This window comes from Pimephales promelas, chromosome 4, assembly GCF_988280905.1.
Source record: "Pimephales promelas chromosome 4, fPimPro1.hap1.1, whole genome shotgun sequence".
Classification (NCBI taxonomy): Eukaryota; Metazoa; Chordata; class Actinopteri; order Cypriniformes; family Leuciscidae; genus Pimephales; species Pimephales promelas.
Window position 1 is genome coordinate 49,840,878 of NC_142772.1, and position 22,321 is coordinate 49,863,198.

General features: G+C 38.1%; 3 protein-coding genes and 1 long non-coding RNA gene across 4 annotated transcripts in view; 1 reads left to right on the forward strand and 3 right to left on the reverse strand.

Moving 5' to 3' along the window:
• Window positions 1-526: 526 nt before the first annotated feature.
• On the reverse strand, window positions 527-7,486 carry LOC120471590 (homeobox protein goosecoid-2). Its single transcript, XM_039661462.2, has 3 exons — window positions 6,410-7,486; window positions 3,059-3,270; window positions 527-676 (listed from the first exon to the last, which is right to left on the reverse strand). The coding sequence occupies exons 1-3, from the start codon at window positions 6,615-6,617 to the stop codon at window positions 581-583; spliced, it is 516 nt and encodes a 171-aa protein (XP_039517396.2). The 5' UTR covers window positions 6,618-7,486; the 3' UTR covers window positions 527-580.
• A 1,532-nt stretch (window positions 7,487-9,018) lies between these two features.
• LOC120471661 (uncharacterized) lies at window positions 9,019-13,330 on the reverse strand. Its single transcript, XM_089130684.1, has 2 exons — window positions 13,072-13,330; window positions 9,019-11,778 (listed from the first exon to the last, which is right to left on the reverse strand). The coding sequence occupies exons 1-2, from the start codon at window positions 13,205-13,207 to the stop codon at window positions 11,099-11,101; spliced, it is 816 nt and encodes a 271-aa protein (XP_088986810.1). The 5' UTR covers window positions 13,208-13,330; the 3' UTR covers window positions 9,019-11,098.
• A 697-nt stretch (window positions 13,331-14,027) lies between these two features.
• Window positions 14,028-15,693, forward strand: LOC148981785 (uncharacterized). Its single transcript, XR_016168409.1, has 3 exons — window positions 14,028-14,213; window positions 14,988-15,084; window positions 15,139-15,693. It is a non-coding gene; the product is annotated as an uncharacterized LOC148981785 (long non-coding RNA).
• Window positions 15,694-16,824: 1,131 nt separating this feature from the next.
• Window positions 16,825-22,321, reverse strand: part of rnf185 (ring finger protein 185) — a 5,620-nt gene continuing 123 nt past the window's right edge. Inside the window, exons 2-7 of the mRNA XM_039661488.2 lie at window positions 21,789-21,978; window positions 21,491-21,509; window positions 21,291-21,403; window positions 20,839-20,893; window positions 18,559-18,676; window positions 16,825-17,436 (exon numbers count right to left, since the gene is read on the reverse strand). Of these exons, the coding sequence (XP_039517422.2) occupies window positions 17,339-17,436; window positions 18,559-18,676; window positions 20,839-20,893; window positions 21,291-21,403; window positions 21,491-21,509; window positions 21,789-21,928 (543 nt within the window). The 5' untranslated portion in view covers window positions 21,929-21,978 and the 3' untranslated portion in view covers window positions 16,825-17,338. The remainder of the gene's footprint in view (window positions 17,437-18,558; window positions 18,677-20,838; window positions 20,894-21,290; window positions 21,404-21,490; window positions 21,510-21,788; window positions 21,979-22,321) is intronic.

Sequence of the window (22,321 nt, forward strand, 5' to 3'; positions counted from 1 at the left end):
TTAGAATGTGGCAAGATCATTTGTATGAAAAGTAATATAAAACATGATAAAAAATAACATAAAAAATAGAATGTTTAATTATTATAAGTCCCACAGTAAATAATTGTATTCCTTAACTCATATTTTAACGTTTTTTCTTTTATAATACATGCTTGAATGTAACTCGACACCCTCGCCTCATTTAGTATGCGCGGTTCTATGAATATGCAAATGATTCCCCGCCTCCACTCGTTAAGAGATCCACTGGTTGACGATCACACGTTGATCTGATTGGTTCCAAGGTGGTTTGTGACGTCAGAAACACCAGTGTATTTTTGAGACTATCTTTGGTTCACTGCAGTTTTAAGGAGGAAATACTCAGCAATGCTGTCCACTTATCAACGCACACACGGTGTGTGATTAAACACACCACACACACACATAAACAACATTAAACAGTGGATTTACACCACAGGGGGACTTTATGAACGGGAACACCCTGTTTTTGTAATGTCCTTATAAATGATTGGCACTGATAAATGGGTTTCAGCTCTCTGGTCTTTAGACTGAGGACATCATATTCATAATCATAATGTTGGCGTCAGTCGCTGTGAAGGACAGTTTTCCAGTCGTCTGGAAGGCTGAAGGGAAGCCGCTTCTGTCGTCTCCATTTCGCCCTTCGGTTCTTAAACCACACCTACAACAACCACACAGTTATTACACAGACTTCCACACTGTAAAACAAAATCTGTTGAATTTACGGTAAAAAAAAAACGACAGCTGTTGTTGCCAGAAATTATTTAGCAACATTTTAGGTTTTACAGAGACTTACTTTAAGTTTACAGTAAAAATCATGTTTCATTATCAGATAATGTTTATTTACCGACCTATTGAAGTACTAATATCTGTTTTGTACTATTGTAATAGACTGATATCCACCAATCATAGCGGAAATGAGAGTCACATGATCAATCACAGCTCATCACAAGCAGCTTTTCCACATTAAAATTAATACTAATATACAGAAGCTGCACAGTTTCATTCACACACACACACACGCACACACTAAACACACACAACATTGTAAAAATGCAATAAATATTAATTTAACAACATTAAATGTAACATAAAACCCTAATGTACATAACTGATTAGAAAAAACTGAGAAATACCAGAAACAGTTATTTCAACATAAATACATAAAATGTGAAGTGTCACGCAGGGAATTGTGGGAATTAACATTTACGGTTTTTCATTGTAAATTATACAATGTTCTTTTTCACTTCCAAAAACTGTGAATGTAATGGTATTTTATTGTAAAATCACATTAAAGGTACGGTTAGACTTTTCATAGTATATCACAGAAACTTACTGTTAACCAATTAACAGTTTTTCACTGTATAGCATTTTTACAGCCTTTTACCGTTTAAATCACAATGATTTTTTTTACAGTTGCAGCATTAATCAGGTTTGCACAAGTCAGATTCCAGCACTAAAAATATCTTCTAAGAATGCAGCAACACTGTGACGGCCCACATACGTTTGGACAGATGCACTTTTATGATGGACAGATGCACTTTTATGATGGACAGATACACTTTTATGATGGATAGATGCACTTTTATGATGGACAGATGCACTTTTATGATGGACAGATGCACTTTTATGATGGACAGATGCACTTTTATGACGGACAGATGCACTTTTATGACGGACAGATGCAATTTTATGATGGACAGATGCACTTTTATGACGGACAGATGCACTTTTATGACGGACAGATGCACTTTTATGATGGACAGATGCACTTTTATGATGGACAGATGCACTTTTATGATGGATAGATGCACTTTTATGATGGACAGATGCACTTTTATGATGGACAGATGCACTTTTATGACGGACAGATGCACTTTTATGACGGACAGATGCACTTTTATGATGGACAGATGCACTTTTATGATGGACAGATGCACTTTTATGATGGATAGATGCACTTTTATGATGGACAGGTGCACTTTTATGATGGACAGATGCACTTTTATGACGGACAGATGCACTTTTATGACGGACAGATGCACTTTTATGATGGACAGATGCACTTTTATGATGGACAGGTGCACTTTTATGATGGACAGATGCACTTTAATGATGGATGGATGCACTTTTATGATGGACAGGTGCACTTTTATGATGGACGGATGCACTTTTATGATGGACGGATGCACTTTTATGATGGACGGATGCACTTTTATGATGGACAGATGCACTTTTATGATGGACAGATGCACTTTTATGATGGACGGATGCACTTTTATGATGGACGGATGCACTTTTATGATGGACGGATGCACTTTTATGATGGACGGATGCACTTTTATGATGGACGGATGCACTTTTATGATGGACGGATGCACTTTTATGATGGACAGATGCACTTTTATGATGGACGGATGCACTTTTATGATGGACGGATGCACTTTTATGATGGACAGATGCACTTTTATGATGGACAGATGCACTTTTATGATGGACAGATGCACTTTTATGATGGACGGATGCACTTTTATGATGGACAGATGCACTTTTATGATGGATAGATGCACTTTTATGATGGACAGATGCACTTTTATGATGGACAGATGCACTTTTATGATGGACGGATGCACTTTTATGATGGACAGATGCACTTTTATGATGGATAGATGCACTTTTATGATGGACAGATGCACTTTTATGATGGACAGATGCACTTTTATGATGGACGGATGCACTTTTATGATGGATAGATGCACTTTTATGATGGACAGATGTACTTTTATGATGGACAGATGCACTTTTATGGACTTCAAAACAGAAACTGCCATTATAAAGCTCGGAAGAGGCAGGAAATGTTTTAATATAACTGATTGTATTCGTCTGAAAGAAGGTCATTTACAGCAAGGATGGTTTGAGGGTGAGTAAATCATGGGCTAGTCGTCAGTTTTGGGTGAACTATCCCTTTGATAAGACCAAGAACACACTTCTGTAAGCTGTAAGTTTAAGGGTGAGAGATGACTTATGAAAGGTTGAGGATGACCTCGACTCTCTCCTCGCGGAGGTGTGTGCGCTGGGCCAGGTCCTCTCGGGTGTTGATGTCGGGATACTGGTTCTGCCGGAACAGGTCCTCCAGAGCCTCCAGCTGTTCCTCGGTGAAGATCGTGCGGTGCCGCCGAACCCTCCTCTGAACGTGAGCGAAGCTGGATGATTCTGCAGCAGGAGCCGGGTCTGCTAACATCCTCGGACCCCAAACTACAGCACAGAAAACACACTGAGAAGAACATGCTGGAATTCCTACGAATTTTACAAGGTGGCTAAAGCCGGCTTTCAGAGCTTCGGATGCATTCAAATATCTGAACTTCTGCAGCTGGACCGTATGTGACCGGCTGACTGGAGAATTACCAATATTTTAACACTTTAACGTTATTCTGTAAACAATATATCTGTAAAATGCCTGTTATTAACAATTATTGCAGAAATATCTTATAATTATTAAATCAATATTTATATTGATGTTAGTGTTAGGGCCATAGCAGACATCATTGAACATTGAAAATAGTGAGATTTCCCGGAATCCATCCCCAAAATAAGGGATTTTTTTTACTAAAATACTAAAATGGGAAGACAGCGGGAAAAAAGCTAAAATACACGAGAAACCCGGAAAAAAAAAACGGGAGGGTTGACAGCTATGGTTAGGGCTAGGTTTTTATTTTAGATTTCTTGAGGATAAATTCATGCATGCATTACATTCATTAAAATCATTTTTTTTTACGATGCAAATAAGCCGAGGGTAACGGTTGCTTCACGATCAATTTCAAACAAATTAATTAATTTCAGTAATTCGCTTACTTCGCTGTAGCTGACTTCACTGTAATTCGCTTACTTCGCTTTAATTCGCTTACTTCGCTGTAATTAGTTTACTTCATTGTACTTCGCTGTAATTCACTTTCTTCGCTGTAATTCTCTTACTTCGCTGTAATTCACTTTCTTCGCTGTAATTCACTTTCTTCGCTGTAATTCTCTTACTTCGCTGTAATTCACTTTCTTCGCTGTAATTCACTTTCTTCGCTGTAATTCTCTTACTTCGCTGTAATTCTCTTACTTCGCTTTAATTCGCTTACTTCGCTGTAATTAACTTACTTTGCTGTAATTCTCTTACTTCGCTGTAATTCGCTTACTTCGCTTTAATTCGCTTACTTCGCTGTAATTAACTTACTTTGCTGTAATTCGCTTACTTCGCTGTAATTCGCTTACTTCACTATAATTCGCTTTGCTGTAATTCGCTTACTTTGCTGTAATTCGCTTACTTTGTTGTAATTCTCTTACTTCGCTGTAATTAGCTTACTTCGCTGTAATTAGCTTACTTTTGTTGTAATTCTCTTACTTCGCTGTAATTAGCTTACTTCGCTGTAATTAGCTTACTTTTGTTTTAATTCTCTTACTTCGCTGTAATTAGCTTACTTCGTTGTACTTCGCTGTAATTCGCTTATTTTGTAGTTCGCTGTAATTCACTTACTTCGCTGTAATTCTCTTACTTCGCTGTAATTCGTTTACTTCACTATAATTCGCTTTGCTGTAATTAGCTTACTTTGCTGTAATTCGCTTACTTTGTTGTAATTCTCTTACTTCGCTGTAATTAGCTTACTTTGCTGTAATTAGCTTACTTTTGTTGTAATTCTCTTACTTCGCTGTAATTAGCTTACTTCGCTGTAATTAGCTTACTTTTGTTTTAATTCTCTTACTTCGCTGTAATTAGCTTACTTCGTTGTACTTCGCTGTAATTCGCTTATTTTGTAGTTCGCTGTAATTCACTTACTTCGCTGTAATTCTCTTACTTTGCTTTAATTCGCTTACTTTGCTTTAATTCGCTTACTTCACTGTAATTAGCTTACTTCGTCGTACTTCGCTGTAATTAGCTTACTTCGTTGTACTTCGCTGTTATTCGCTTATTTTGTTGTAGTTCGCTGTAATTCAGTTTCTTCGCTGTAATTAGCTTACTTTGCTTTAATTCGCTTACTTCGCTGTAATTAGCTTACATTGTTGTACTTCGCTGTAATTCGCTTATTTCGCTATAATTCACTTTGCTGTAATTCGCTTACTTCGCTGTAATTCGCTTACTTCGCTATAATTCGCTTTGCTGTAATTCGCTTACTTTGTTGTAATTCTCTTACTTCGCTGTAATTCGCTTACTTCGCTATAATTCGCTTTGATGCAATTCGCTTACTTTGTTGTAATTCTCTTACTTCGCTTTAATTCGCTTACTTCGCTGTAATTAGCTTACTTCGCTATAATTCGCTTTGCTGTAATTCGCTTACTTTGTTGTAATTCTCTTACTTCGCTGTAATTCGCTTACTTCGCTATAATTCGCTTTGATGTAATTCGCTTACTTTGTTGTAATTCTCTTACTTCGCTTTAATTCGCTTACTTCGCTGTAATTAGCTTATTTCGCTATAATTCGCTTTGCTGTAATTCGCTTACTTTGTTGTAATTCTCTTACTTCGCTGTAATTCGCTTACTTCGCTATAATTCGCTTTGATGTAATTCGCTTACTTTGTTGTAATTCTCTTACTTCGCTTTAATTCGCTTACTTTGTTGTAATTCTCTTACTTCGCTGTAATTCGCTTACTTCGCTATAATTCGCTTTGATGTAATTCTCTTACTTTGCTTTAATTCGCTTACTTTGCTGTAATTAGCTTACTTCGCTGTAATTAGCTTACTTTGCTTTAATTCGCTTACTTCGCTGTAATTAGCTTACTTCGTTGTACTTTGCTGTAATTCGCTTCGCTGTAATTCGCTTTGCTGTAATTCTCTTACTTTGCTGTAATTCTCTTACTTTGCTTTAATTTGCTTACTTCGCTGTAATTCTCTTACTTTGCTGTAATTCTCTTACTTTGCTTTAATTTGCTTACTTCGCTGTAATTAGCTTACTTTTTTGTACGTCGCTGTAAATCGCTTACTTCGCTGTAATTCTCTTACTTCGCTTTAATTTGCTTACTTCGTTGTAATTAGCTTACTTCGCTGTAATTCTCTTACTTCGCTTTAATTCGCTTACTTTGCTGTAATTAGCTGATTTCGCTGTAATTAATAATAATAATATTATAAATCTTTGAAGTAATGAGCTGACTTCGCTAATAGTATTGTAGTATTTTCGCGAGACACGCATGAAATCCTGGAGTTTTTCTTTGAGGATTCAAAGGACAATAGAAAGAAAGCCTTGTAAATGACAAAATGAATATGAACTAAGATTAATAACTGCTGATGTTAAGGGTGTCAACTGAACATTATTGTGAAGAGTAGGCTACACGACACGTCATGCAAACACACAGGTTAACCTGGAGTTTCTCCTCGATCTGAATGTTGAGGTGCAGAAAGGAAAGAAAGCGTGTCTTACGGTGTATAATCTCTCCACAGTGCGAACACAAGCATCCGTGAGTCTCCGGAGCGGATCCCGAGGCCAGCTTCTCCTCGCAGGATCCCGAAACACCAGCAGGGCTCTCCGACACGGGCTCCCGGTTCTCCAGAATGCGGTCGATGCTGAACGAGAAGCGCTTCTGGTCCATGAACATGTTCTCCTGCCACTCCTGGACCCACAATGCCATGGGCTTCAGAGAACACACTCATATAAGAGCGGCTCGGTGTCAAACACACATTTACCAAATAGATTAAAAGCGAGGAGACAAAACATAATCCTTCCATACAGCCGAGGGGGGAAAGTGTAAAGTGTGTGGAAAATCCCAGCTAATCTGGGCCGTTTTGTGAAGGTGTTCAGGAGACGCAGGTAATCTGGCTTTAGCGGACCACAAATCTGATTCCACTGTATCAAATGAGACGTTTGAGAGCCGGAAATCCTCATTGTTGTGCCGACAGATAAATGTGCTGCGATTCTCCGAGAGGATCAGCTTCGGGTCCGGCATTTGCATGAGATTTCCTGCGTGTCAAACCCGTTTAACCCTCGCAGATCCCAGCATTCACTGCGCCGGCCTTTATCAGCGCTCAGAGCTGTGTTTGGGTTTATATGGTGGAACGTGGAGAAACACAAGCAGAAATGCTTCATAAAACCAATATCACTGCAAAAAACGGGACGTTTTCCAGCACTAATATCTAAATCGAGACACATTTACTGGAGGAGAAGATATTAAGTCTTGATTAATGAAAAATGAAGTGAGTTTGTGCTAATTTTCCACCTTTAATTCTGGTGCATTTTTCCAACGCTATCTCACGACCAATTCGTACAAATTCATACGAGTGATTAAAAAGTGGCTAATTCGTAGGTTACTAAAAGTTTATGCACAGCTGCACTACTTCCTGAACTTCAGCCAGCTCCTTGTTTCCTGTCTGCCATTATTGGACAAGCTTGATTAATTCAGGTGTGTCTGATTATTGTTGCCATGACTACTGAGGTCAGGCACACCTGAATTAATCAAGTTTGGCCAATAATTCCAGTAGTGCAGCTGTGCATAAAGCCCATTCATCCGGTGAATTTGCACATTTGTCTAAACCCACGTGATGGGTAGGTTTAGGGGCGGGGTCAGGGGTAGGTCATTCGCCTCGTAAAATATATGTACGAATTAGAAATGTAATTCTGTGCAACGGATTTCAAATTCTGCTGTTCCTCAATGTTTCTGGCTCGTTTTCCAGCTCTAATATCTAAACACTGAAAAATATATCAATATTAGGCGAGGTTGTGAGTTTTAACTTCCTTAATTTTGATGCATTTTTCAGAAATGTAATAGCCTATCTTCAGTCGCTTCTCCTGTAAATGTATCTTGATTTAAGCATGTTTTGATATTCGTACTGGCAAACTGACTAAAAAAATTGCAGTTTGTTGGTATTTTCTTGGTTAGTTGCTATGATGCTTATAGATTTTGCTTTATGGTGAAACTTTGAAAAACACAAGTATAATGCTTCGTAAAACCCATATTACTGCAAAAAACAAAACTTAGGCCTAAATCAAGACACATTTACTGGAGACGCGACACGACTGAAGATATAAAGTCTTGTTTAATGAAAAATGTGAACAAGATCTTGTTTTGAGCATAAACTCCCTTAATTTTGATGCATTTTTCAGGAATTAATATCTAATATCTTTAATATTCTCCAGTAAATGTGTCCTTGTTCAGTTTGTTTTGAGATTCCGACTGGAAAACATTTTTCGCAGTTGTATATTTTCTTTTAATCTTTTATCCGTGTTGAACTGTTGCACATCATAATTTCTGAAGCTCTTAATTTCCCGCGACAGAAAGACTTGAGCGGCGTCTCGACTCGTGTCTTATCACCCAAACACACTCCTTCAGTGTCTCTCCTTTCACAAAAAGCCATATTGTACATGTTCTATTCATTCTCCACAAATCCTTTGTAATCATACGAGTCCAACACATGCTTTTCATCAGGAATTAATGGATTTTCAGAATCTGTCTCGAGCCACACCGATAAGGAGGATCACAGATCCCGATAAACAGCGGCTTACTGATATTAATTTGCTTTATATTGTTGAGATTATGGTTTTTAGTGTCGTGTTGATTGGGATTGATATACTTTTGCGTCTCATACATTATAAAAATGCATGTGGTTTCAGGATGTTATTAATTCCGATATATTTCAGTGTGTGCTTTACAGTTGTGTTAAATTGATTGTTTCTACTTTTAACCCCTTTGTGTCTGTTAGTAAACGCTGAAGGAAAGCAGCGCTCGACTGAGACGCTCAAATATATGATGATGATTCCCCGACTTCCATCGGTTATTATTTCACATTTATTTTATGTGAGATCTTTAAAAAACGGATTTTATGCAGGATATATCGGCTGATATCGGTTCATTTTTAATGTTATATATCGGTCTGATAAGAAAATTTGTCCGATATATTAAAGCTGATAAATAATGGATTATTGTTCAGTTCAACATGATGGTTTTGAATATGATTGGAATCAAAAAAGGAATATATATATATATATATATATATAAAAAATAAATAAAGGAAAATATTGTCAAGTGCAACAGTTAAGTTTCTCATATCGGCTACATAAAATTATAATATAAGAACATTATAACTGTGTGTTTGAGACGTGGATTTTACAGATGAGACTTTTGTTTTTATAATCAGGCTCTCAAAAATTACATACAAATTTGGATTTAGATTTATCGGCCGATATATCGGTTATCGGCTTTCAAATATAAAGAATTATCGGTCGGTATCGGTCAAAATTTTCATATCGGTGCATCTCTGCATTAAAAAAAAAATCATCCAAACATATTTAACATCCACGCGAGACTGTAGCAGTTCAAGATATTTAATGATGCAAGAACATTTTTAAGTGATATTTGACAAAAACAGGGTCTTTTGTGCCACTAAATCTCTAATCAAAAAGCTAGTCAAACGCTCAGGACTTTATTTCCAGCTTCAGACACAAATAAAGCATCAAATGTTTCAGTGTGAAGTTACTTTTACTTTTACTGAGTGACAGATCTGGAGTGAACGAGTGTGTTCGTCGCTCTTTAAGTTGAAATGATTCTTTTGTCTCAAGTATAGATATTGATAAATAAAAATATATTGTGTCAATATATTTTATTGACAATGTCATACATTTTTTGTCATAATTCTGACTTTTTAAGGCAGTTTTTACTTTTTATATCAGTCATAATTATAACTTAAATCAGAATTATAACTTTTTTATATTTTTATTATAATAATTGAATTATAATTTCAACGGTCAGATTTGAAGTCAATTTCATCTTTTTACGTGTTAAGTCAAAATTCTGTCATTATGGCATAATTATATCTTATGTTATGACTTAGTGTGTGATAATTTAATTTTTTTGTTGTAATTTTGACTTTTTTACATCTTCAGTCAGAAGAATTTTGACTAAATCAAAATTTTACTTTTTACGACTCAAGTCAGTTTTGACTCGTAATTTCAACCATGACATAATTCCAACTTTTTGTAAGTAACATTTAAAAAAAAAAATTTACGTCAGAATTTTTATCATATTTGACTTGCGTCAATTGACTTTTTACGATTTAAGCCAAAATTTTGACTCGTAATTTCAAGCATAATGTCAAATCTCAGCTTTTTGTCACAATTTTGACACAAGTCAGATTTTACTTTTTATGCCTTAAGTCAGAATTTGACTTTATTAGGGTTAGGGTTTGACTTTATGTCATCAGGTCAATTGACTTTTTACGACTTAAGTCAGAATTTTGACTCGCAATTTAAACCACAATGTCACTTTTTGTTGCAATTTTGACTGACTTTACAAGTCAGTCAAAATTCTGTCATTATGGCATAATTGTATCTTATATTATGACTTAGTGTGTGATAATTTAAACTTTTTGTTGTAATTTTGACTTTTTTACATCTTCAGTCAGAAGAATTTTGACTAAATCAAAATTTGACTTTTTACAACTCAAGTCAGTTTTGACTCCTAATTTCAACCATAATGACATAATTCCAACTTTTTGTAAGTAACATTTAAAAAAAAAAATTTTACGTCAGAATTTTTGTCATTTTTGACTCGCGTCAATTGACTTTTTACGATTTAAGCCAGAGTTTTGACTCGTAATTTCAAGCATAATGTCAAATCTCAGCTTTTAATCTGACAAGTAATTCAGATTTTATTTTTATGTCTTAAGTCAGAATTTGACTTTATTAGGGTTAGGGTTTGACTTTATGTCATTAGGTCAATTGACTTTTTACGACTTAAGTCAGAATTTTGACTCGCAATTTAAACCATAATGTCACTTTTTGTTGCAATTTTGACGCAGGTAAGTTTTGAACTTTTTACATCTTTAATTCAGAATTTTCACTTCATATCATAAATTTGACATGTGTCTGAATTTTGACTCATAATTTCAAAAATTCAAAACTGGTGTGCACATCCCAAACACCCAGTTTGGGCTCGCCTGCAGGACAACTGAGTAACACAAACGACAAAAGAAGCGTGACGTCCGTACACTGAAAATAGTCGTACAAATTTTGACTTTTTTTACGTCTTATGTCGGAATTTTGACAGTCATAATTTCTCCAATAACTGACAGTCAGATGTTTTCGGGCTCCAGTGTAAAGCTGCATGTACTCGTCTTGCGTTCACTGGTCCTTGAACTCCGCGTCAAACATGATCTTCTGGATCTGCATTTTAACCGCGGCTCTTTTCTGCGGCGTCAGTCTTTTGAGGGCCGGGACGAAACTCAAGAGGAACAGCTCGTCCTCATCCAAGGCTTTCTGGACGCTCTTTGGAGGCTCGTTCTCCGAGACCCGTGTGTGTGTCTGATGCTCCGAGACCCGCGTGTGTGTCGGATCCTCCGCGGGCTGCGCTGATGAACCGGACGCCGGCGCCCCCTTCAGGCCCGGAGGAGGACCGGACGCCAGCGGCCTCATGTGTTGCAGGGGTTTGAGCTGGGCCACGATAGACAGGGGCATTATGGGAGTCAGCGGGATCGCCGCTTTGAGCGGATGCTTGGGCTCAAACCTGCCGTCACTCTTGGCTTGGTTTCCCAGGCTGGACTTTGAGTCTCCGCCGCTGGACTCGTCGAGCGACTCCTCGGGCGAATCGCGAGCGCTTCCGTCCCCGTCGTCCGGATCCTCCAGAGCCTCGGCTTCGCTGGGAATCTTCCTCTTCCGGATGTGATTGTCCAGGAAGGAGAGGCTTTCTCTGTGTGGCCAGTAATGCAGGCGCCGGCCTCCTTCTTCTCTCTTCAGCTTGCAGAGTCTCCGCTCTCGGATGTATCGGTCCCTGATGGTCTTCCATCTTCTCTTGCACTCGATCACTGCAGCAGGAGAACAGCGTTAAACTCACATCCATCATAAAAGTGCATCTGTCAGATAGTCAAATATGTTTTTTTACTGTCAAATTAAGTCTGTAGAACTTAAAATTTTGCAACTGTATTTTTAACGGTACATTTCTGGCAACCAGAGCTGCAGATTTTTTAACGTAAATTTACCGTAATTTTAGTTTACAGTGAAAAACACGATGGACACGGACAGAAACACGGTGTCGCTCAGATCCGGCCACATCTGTAACGCCTGATCCGCATGTGGGCCGGATCTGAGCCGACACAGAGCACTCGAAAGACTGTTTTTCACTTTATAATTTTCTCCTTCATAAGCAGTTAAAATGCATTAAAGACATCGATATTAAAAGAGCAAATTCAGTCTTAATGATGTATATTACACGGGAAGATACAGATGAGAATATGAATAACACGCTATTGAACATTAAAGTCGAGATGAAACTGATAGTGACGAACATCGAGTCAAACACGTGACCTCTAAGAACAAATGAAGGCGGGGCTTGAGCTGGAATTCGACTGTCGGATAATCATTTATAATACATACTAAAAATTACAATATTCCATGCAAAAATAAGAATAGACAGTTTTAATTTCATGCTGATTTTTAGCAGTTTATCATATAAAAGCATTATAAAGTAAACGCTTGACGTGCATCCTCTGTATCAGCCTTTATATGAAAATCAGAATCAGAAAGAGCTTTATTGACAATCATTTGATTTTCCTCAGTGAAAGAAGCTTTAATGTAAATACAAGACATAATAATAACATTAAAGAATAGAAATATGACAAGTAGCCTATATGATTATGACACAATAAAAAGGTGTATATTAATATCACTGCAATACTGCGATAATTTTAATAAATGTCTCTTTTATCGCACAGTATCATAAATCTTCACTCATATTGTGAATCAGAGACTTTATAAAGTTCTCCAGAAAGACGCGCGTTTAGACGGAGCGCGACGGAAGCGGATTAAAAGGTTGAAAAATATTAATAATTCGACACATATGGAACTCAAGAACGCGCGCTAGAGGAATCCCTGTTAACTTCATTATATTGTCCATCATTATAGCGCGAGCGACGCGTCAGAATCAGAACGCGCCTTTAATAATCAACGATCACAAACAGTTAGATTGAAACGGACGCGTTGTAGTGTGCGGAGTCTCCAGCTGTAAATGTGTGTGTGTGAAATCATCAAGATCAACAGAACACAAAAACACTTTTCAAAGTCAAACGCGTGTCGAGCGCGCGTGATGTTGACGCACTGACCGGAGAGCCCGACGCACGCGGCGACCTCCCTCCACGCGTTCACGCGCCGCTCGGAACTGCGATAATCGTGCAGCGACGCGTTGTAGAGCACCGGGTAACCGGAGACGCTCTGGATCAGTTTCTCCGTCAGGGCCATTGAGTTTATTGAGACGCGTCGATCTCAACGCGCTCCCGGAATTGTTGCACAGGCGCGTCAAAAGTGCGCGACACGCGCCTCTACCGCGCAAGCGGGACGTCATGGCGGGGTTTTAGACCAATGAGATTTGAGTGTGGGCGGGGCTAAACAGAGCGTCGCGTCACAAATAGAAACACAAGCGTCAGTCAAAAGGTCTTGATCAGGAATTAAACACCGAGACAAATATGGCATATTAATATTCAGCCCGTTTATTTTCCTACACTTCTTCAAATTTTACAAGACTTAAGTTTGTTTTAAATGATCTAACACAAAAAGATTTGTGTTTTTGGCTGAACTTTTGTTTTATGTTCCAGCTGACAAGAAAAAATATCACAAGAATAAGAAGGAAAAATATAAGCAGCAAAACACAGAACGTTCCTATATTTGGTTGTTTTTTGTAACCAAAAACTATAAGCTTCAGATGGAGTGTTGCAGGGAGGTTGTTTCTACTGTTTATGTTTTATTTTTATAATAACCATAAAATAATATTCCCATAAATTAATCAAAAGAGAATGTGAGGATTGTCCCTCAGACTGTTCGCCGTGTTGACTTTATTCATTCCCAGGATTCTCCCACCAGTAACCAGGAAATTTGAATTGTATGATATTATGAATTCATAGGAATGAACAGAAGTCACGGCTTGATCTTCAAGCTCAGAATCGGATCATCACGACGAATAATAAAAATGATCAAATCAGAGCCTGATTCACTTAATCCGCTTGCGAACTGTGATCTACCAATCGCTTGCGATGCGTGAGTCGCGCGTTTCTGACGCGCCGGAAATACGATTTAAACGCGCCGCGTCCCCGCGGCAACTCAATAATAAACTCAATGGCTGAGAAGGAGAAGCTGATCCAGACCGTGTTCGCGCGCCCGCTGCTCTACAACGCGTCGCTGCGCGGGTACCGGCGCTCGGAGCGGCGCGTCGACGCGTGGAGGGAGATCGCCGCGTCCGTCGGGCTCTCCGGTCAGTGCGTCAAATCTCACGCGCGCGCGGGCTTTACACGCACTATTTAGTGAAAATAAACATACTTACTGTAGAACCCTTCATATTCATACACATAATTAGTTATTAGTCTGTAAATTATTATTCACAAGTAAGACGCAGAGATCTTAAGCTATAGTGTTCTTTAATATTTTATTCGGGCAAAAAAAGGAGGCTTATTTTAATAAAGACAGTACAACATCATTCCAAAAAGCTGAAAAAATGCATTGTGCATAGAGAATAGTCCTATGCTAATTTGCATCTAAATAAATAAATAAATAAATAAATAATAAAAATGCATTTTATTTGTAATTTTTATTTCTAACATGAACTAACAATGATCAAAATATTTGTTACAGTATTTATCCAGCTGTTCAATTTTTGTTCATGTTAGTTCAGTGCATTAACTAATGGTCACAAGATTTTAAGCTGAATGATATTGTTCATTATTAGTTCTTGTTATTTAGCAACTCCATTACTAACGTAACCTTGCTACCCTTTCGAACTGTCGTATTGCGTAGCTTTACGCTTTGGGAAACTCTTTTTCTATGAAGACTGAAGCCTTTCTGTGTGACAGTTCGAAAGGGAGCTGATGAACCTTGTTGTAAAGTGTTATATGCATTCAGCTCTGTTAACCATCATTGTAAAACGTGCCTGTTGGTGTTTTCCCTCGTTTAAAGCTGATATCAAGGTTATTTGCTAGACCTATTTTTGTAATAGTTTGAAGAATAAATGTTTGAAACTGTTGTCCTGCAGTGGTGCAGTGTAAGATGAAGAGGGAAGACCTTTACACAGAGAAAACCTCTCGCTCCTGGGCAATCACATCAGGAAGAGGAAGATTCCCAGTGAAGCCGAGCATCAGACACACACACGGGTCTCGGAGCATCAGACACACACGCGGGTCTCGGAGCATCAGACACACACACGGGTCTCGGAGAACGAGCCTCTAAAGAGCGTCCAGAAAGCCTTGGATGAGGACGAGCTGTTCCTCTTGAGTTTCGTCCCGGCCCTCAAAAGACTGACGCCGCAGAAAAGAGCCGCGGTTAAAATGCAGATCCAGAAGATCATGTTTGACGCAGAGTTCAAGGACCAGTGAACGCAAGACGAGTACATGCAGCTTTACACTGGAGCCCGAAAACATCTGACTGTCAGTTATTGGAGAAATTATGACTGTCAAAATTCCGACATAAGACGTAAAAAAGTCAAAATTTGTACGACTATTTTCAGTGTACGGACGTCACGCTTCTTTTTTCGTTTGTTACTCGGTTGTCTTGCAGGCGGCGGGTGTTTGGGATGTGCACACCAGTTTTGTATTTTTGAAATGATGAGTCAAAATTCAGACACATGTCAAAATGATGATGTGAAGTGAAAATTCTGAATTAAAGATTTTGAAGAAAAAAAAAGTCAAAACTGACTCGAGTCAAAATTGCGAATTGTGCCAAAAACTTGGACTTATGACATTATGGTTGAAATTATGAGTCAAAATTCTGATATAGCATAAATTCAAAATTCCGACTTAAGATGTAGGAAAAAATCTAAACTGATTCGAGTCAAAACTGCAGAAAAAGTTTAAATTAATTATGACAATGGTTGAAATATGACAAATTGTAAGTCAAAAACTCAAAATTCTTCTGACTGAAGCTGTAAAAAGTCAAAATTGATTATGACAGTAAGTTATAAGATATAATTAAGTCAAAAAAATCATAATTGTGACAGTTGAAATTACGACAATTAAAATTATCAACACTGTAAAAAAAATATTTTCAAGATTTGTTATCACAACATTTCTTCTTTTGTCAAATCAACTTAAATAATTTATTTAGTTGAGATAACTTATTATTTTGAGTTTCTGATGATTAAATCAATCTCCTTCATTGTATTAACTCACTTTTTCCAGTTCAATCAACTTAAAAGTTTAAGGCAACCAGGTTACTTACTTTTTTAAGTTAAACCAACAATATCTTTTTACAGTCAATGGTATAAAGTCGAAAACTGCCTTAAGTCAGAATTATGACATCAAAGGTTGAATTAATGACATTAAAATGTCAAAATTCTTAAGACAAAAAAAGTAATTTCATCCTTTTCCTCATATTTTCATCACTTTATCATAGTTTTGACTAGTTTAACAGAAGACGGCACACACACACACACAATAAAAACCCTTCAAAAACATGTTTAAAATTAATTTTAATAATCATCTGGACAGTCGACATGTGCTTATGCTTTTCACACATTCCCTCCCAAATATTCGCAGAAACTTAATAAACATCGTCATTCTATATGAATAAATCATCATGCGTCATTAAGACGCTCTGAATTAATTTCTACAACCGTTTTATTAGAATGATCAAAGCTTTAGTGTAATCCCTGTTGAAATATATTTACAAAAGAAAAACATTGAAATTGTTAATGAAAGGAAAAATGAAACGTTCAAGGTTATGGTCCAGAAGAGCGTTTATGTGTTTATGGGATTTCTACAAATATTGTTTTGCTGTTAACACGAGTGACATCATTTGGCACCGTAACTCTACAAAACTCCAATGAGGGATTAGAAATGGAAAGTCCAGGAACACGAGCAGAAGAGTGTGTTTACAGCATCGCAGACATGCAATCTCTTTCATAGAAAAAGACGAGTTTCTTTTAAAATCCCATCAGGAGACACACACACACACACACACACACACAACTGAGATTTCTGTGAATCTATAGCCTTCAGGAAGAGCCAAAAAAGCTTTTCTTTCTCAGTATTTTTGTCTTGTTTCCAGTCCAAATATCTAAATATTCTTAAGTCAAGATGCATTTAAAGGAGTAGTAAAAGGCCATCAGATATTAGGTCTTGTTTTCTGGAGAAATAAATCAAAATGAAGTGAGTTTTTGCATAAAACCCTAACCAGTGGAGTCAGAAAAAAAACACACAAAATCACAAAGATTATTTTCTTGACCACATTAGCAGATCATTGAGCTTGTTTAAGCAAAAACTCATTTAATTTCCCTAATATCTGCTGGTGTTTCACTCACCTGGTAAACGCATCTCAATTTGATGTTCAGATGTCGGGACTGTAAACGACACACACACACACACACACACTGAGTGAGAGCATGTCTGTTCAGGCGATCAGCAGCCAGAACATGATGAGCAGCGCCACCAACAGGAACAGGCGAGACAGGAACTGCTCGTCCGTGTGCTGAGGGGTCCCTGGGGCTGCTGCGGGGTCAAAGGTCAAACTTGTTTATATCAGGCGTTGTCCTTCAATATCACTTAAAGGTTCACTCTTGAAAAAACTTTAGCTGATAATTTACTCGCCCCCGTGTCATCCAAGATGTCCATGTCTTTCTTTCCTCAGTCGAAAAGAAATGAAGGTTTTTGATGAAAACATTCCAGGATTTTTCTCCATATAATGGACTTCAATGGGGTCCAAAAGGTTCAAGGTCCAAAAGACAGTTAATAACAGTTTCAGATGCAGCTTCAAATGTCTTTAAACGACACCAGACGATGAATAAGGGTCTTATCATGCGAAACGATCGCTTATTTCTAAACTTATTCCAAAAATGTAACTTTTCTAAGGACAAATGCTAGCCTTGCTCTATTCTGTGAGGCGCGTTTGTAACGTCACGTAATACGTAATTACGTTCAAAAGGTCACGGGCGACGTAGCCGGAAGTACAGAGTCAAAATCGTCCGACATCGTTGTTTTACCTTTTAATTCCTTTTTTGTAAACGGCGTTTGAGTTAGTTTGCACGTTCAACCTATGCGTTCAACTTGTAAACACTGACTCTGTACTTCCGGCTACGTCGCCCGTGACCTTTTGAACGTAATTACGTATTACGTGACGTTACAAACGCGCCTCACAGAATAGAGCAAGGCTAGCATTTGTCCTTAGAAAAGTTACATTTTTGGAATAAGTTTTTAAATAAGCGATCGTTTCGCATGATAAGACCCTTATTCATCGTCTGGTGTCGTTTAAAGACATTTGAAGCTGCATCTGAAACTGTTATTAACTGTCTTTTGGACCTTGAACCGTTTGGTCCCCATTGAAGTCCATTATATGGAGAAAAATCCTGGAATGTTTTCATCAAAAACCTTAATTTCTTTTCGACTGAAGAAAGAAAGACATGGACATCTTGGATGACACGGGGGCGAGTAAATTATCAGCTAAAGTTTTTTCAAAAGTGAACTAATCCTTTAATGCGGATAAAAACGTGTGGATGGAAACAGCTAGAGATTCATTTGCATCCTCCTCCTTTCTTGAGTTCATTCCGTGAAAAACCGTGTTTTAGTTGCTGACTGTATTAATGAGCTGTTACTGCAGGTGTGCTCGAGTCTCACCTGGAGGCGGTCTCCCGTCGTTGATGTTGAACGCCGTGGCAAAGATCCCGAAAGGAAAAGCCCCGATCCCGAACGACATCTGGAAGCCTCCGTCACCGAAGCCGAAGCCCTGGAACCCCTGCACACACACACACACACACATAAGGTATAATTATTATCAAAGAGTCATACTTTTCATAGTTGAAATAAGGCAACATTTTGATCTAAGTCATTATCAATGATAAAAAGTCAAAACTGCCTTGAAAAGTCAAAATTATAACATTGACTTGACCAAAAATGTCAAAATTCAGACTTGAGACAAAGTAATTCAACTTTTTTCCTGATTTTCAACATTTTATCCTAATTTAAATGCCATTATAGTATTTTATTAATACTTTGAATTAGTTCTTTTTAGTCAAATGTAGTCATTTTAATGTGTATATCATGATCTGTCAAGTCAAGTCACATGTATTTATATAGCGCTTTTCACAATACAGATTGCATCAAAGCAGCTTCACACTGATAACATGAAAGTAGTACAACACAGATCAATAATATTGTTAAATATTAAATAACCCCAACTGAGCAAGCCAAAAGCAAGGCGACAGTGGCAAGGAACCAAAACTCCATCAGATTGGATGGAGAAAAAACTTTGGGAGAACCCAGGCCAGTTCTCCTCTGGCTTACATTCATATTGTTTATATATAAATATTAAACATAAATATAATTTATATAGATCTGTTTTAATACTTCAGTTTTATATCAAGTAATAATAGTATTGTAGTGTTGTCGACGGCAGACTCATGTTCAGAGGAGTGTGTGAGTGTGATGCAACGCTGTAGTCATCCCTCGCCCGCGCCGCCGCTGGGACGCCTAATAAGCCCCGCCGGGACGCGCGTCCGCCTAATGAATTAGCCCAGCACCCTCCGTCCGCGTAACACTTTCATCACAGAAGCCTTGTGCAACCATTGCGTTGCGACGCCAGTCCCTGCAGACACACTCTGATCGTTCCTGGAAATGCGCTGAAACTGCGGTTTGATGAAGAAGAGAAGTGATTCCCAACGCCCTGCTCTCGACGCGAAGAGGCATTTCTTATCCCTCGCTATGATACGCAAACATATACGTCACAGAACGTGCTGGAATATTTCAGACCTTAATAAACACATCAAACTTACAAAACTTTGATGAGTCAAACACGTTCGGTAGCTTTACAAACGGGATATGCCACAACTTCTGTAAATAATAAATATAATTAAAGAAAGTGTGCTCCTGTTTTACAGCTTTTCCATGATGTTCACGCCACGCCACTTCATAACGTTCCCATGGCGACAGCGGCGGCTCTCGTGAAGCAAACGCAACGTTTCTCAACTTTCTGCTCAGATTTATGGGACTTTTCAGAATGAAAATGCGAGGATTATGAAATCATGCACGGAAAGTGCAGCGTGCCTGAAAAATGCAAATAAATATGCGGACTTCGGCTGATTATTAATCAAGATCGCATAATCACGTTTTTCTGGAGGGACTGACGTGTGTGTGTGTGTATACATATGTATATATACATTATAATATTCGAAAAAAAGTGCTGTGAAACAATTAATCGCATTCAAAATAAAAGTTTGTGTTTACATAATATGTGTGTGTATAATTATACATATGTATAAATATAACACACACAAATATATTTCAGAAAATGTATATATAAAAAAATTAAATTTAGATATAATATAAATTAGATATATACATGCAAATATTTCTCAAACATAATCATTCTTCCCTTTTGTGTGTTTAAATTAGGGTTGTGCAAAAATTAATTGCGATTAATCGCATCCAAAATAAAAGTCTGTGTTTACATAATATATTTGTGTTTGTGTGCTGTATATAATTATTTTGTATATATAAATAGCTATGCATGCATGTATATATTTAAGAATTATTTGCGCTTAAATTCTGTATATATATAAAAATACATAATCTATATTATATAAATATAAATATTTTATATATAAATAACACATTTTCTTAAATATATACATGCATGTGTGTGTATTTATATATACAAAATAATTATATACAGCACACACAAATATATTATGTAAACACAGACTTTTATTTTGGATGCGATTAATCGCAATTCATTTTTGCACAGCCCTAGTTTAAGTATAACAAATAATTATACACAGTACACACACAAATATATTACGTTATTTTTGGATCCAATTAATCGTTGCCCAGATACAGATATATAAATCTGAGAGTGTGTGTGTGTGTGATGATCATTGTGAGTGTGTTAAGGATACTCACGCCACGGTTCTCGGGTTCGGGCCGCTGTCCCTGCGGTCGAGGAGGCGTTCGCTCTCTGGAACCACAGCAAAAACACTTTAATGTTCACTCAGGGGTGTACTGGTGTGTGTGTGTGATCACATTACTCATATAACGCTTCATACAGTACAGCTTTCACAGTCAGAAACAGGGAAATACAGAATCAATGATGATAAACTCAAATAATGAGCTATTCAGTTCAGTTCGATATCAGAGCTGGCGTCGCAAAATGATGACACTCTCTACTGTGTATGTGTGAGTATGAGTATGAGTGTGTGTGTATTAATTTCCAGTAAACTTTGACCCAGTCCCTATGAGGGAAAAAAAGCTTATAAATCACACAGAATAATCCATTTTGAAAAACTAAAATAGTAACAAATAGTTTCTTTCATATTTCATAGCTCTACAACACTCTCACACACACACACACACACCTGGGGTCCTGTTGGCCGGTGCTGCCTCTGCCGTACAGCGGGATCACCTTCTCTCGGCTGATTCCTGCTTTACACACGGGACACACCTGTCTGTTCGGCCTGGTTTCCAGCCACTGCACACACACACACACACGGTTCAGGTGCATCGAACTAAAGTCACGTCACATGATCATGAAACACTGAAACACTGCAACACTCACCTGATGCAAACACGGCCAGCTGGACGACACACACGTCACAGCAGCGATCCGAGAGGAGAGAGAAACAAGAGTTGAGCGAGTCACATTCACACACAGGGTCTCACCAGAAGAGGCGTGTGTGTGTGTGTTTATGAGGACAGAAATTTGCATGATGACATGGTGTTACAACGTGCACGTGAATTATGAGTCCTCCAATATAGATTTGAGTACATTACTTCTATGGAGAGTCCCCACAGAGATAGCGAACCAGACGTGTGTGTGTGTGTGTGTGTGTGTGTGTGTGTGTGTGCGGTCTCACCAGAACAGGTGTCCACACAGGCTGATGACGGCATCTTTGGATGTGTCGAGGCAGATGTTACACTCGAAGGTGCCGTCCTGAGTCCCACCGCTGCTGTTCTCGGCTCCGGCTGGACTCTCGCTCGCTGCGGCACTGGCCATGACCTCACTGATGACCTCAGTGCACTGATGACCTCACTGATGACCTCACGCTACACATCAGTGTGTTACCATAGAGGACAGGAGTATAAAAAGACAGACACACATGATCATAATCACATCAGGATATTAAACATGACAACACACACACACACACACACACACACACACACACACACACACACACACACACACACACACACACACACACACACACACACACATCATAATCAGAAGCGAAATGTCAGTCAAAATAACTCAACGCACTAAGTAAGCGCATCAGCATTTGTTGACATTAACGTTAGCTCTTTAGCGGTTTAGATTTCTAATCTCACACTCAAACAACACGGCTATCCGTCGCCAAATCGCTAACACGTCTATAATAATGATACACAC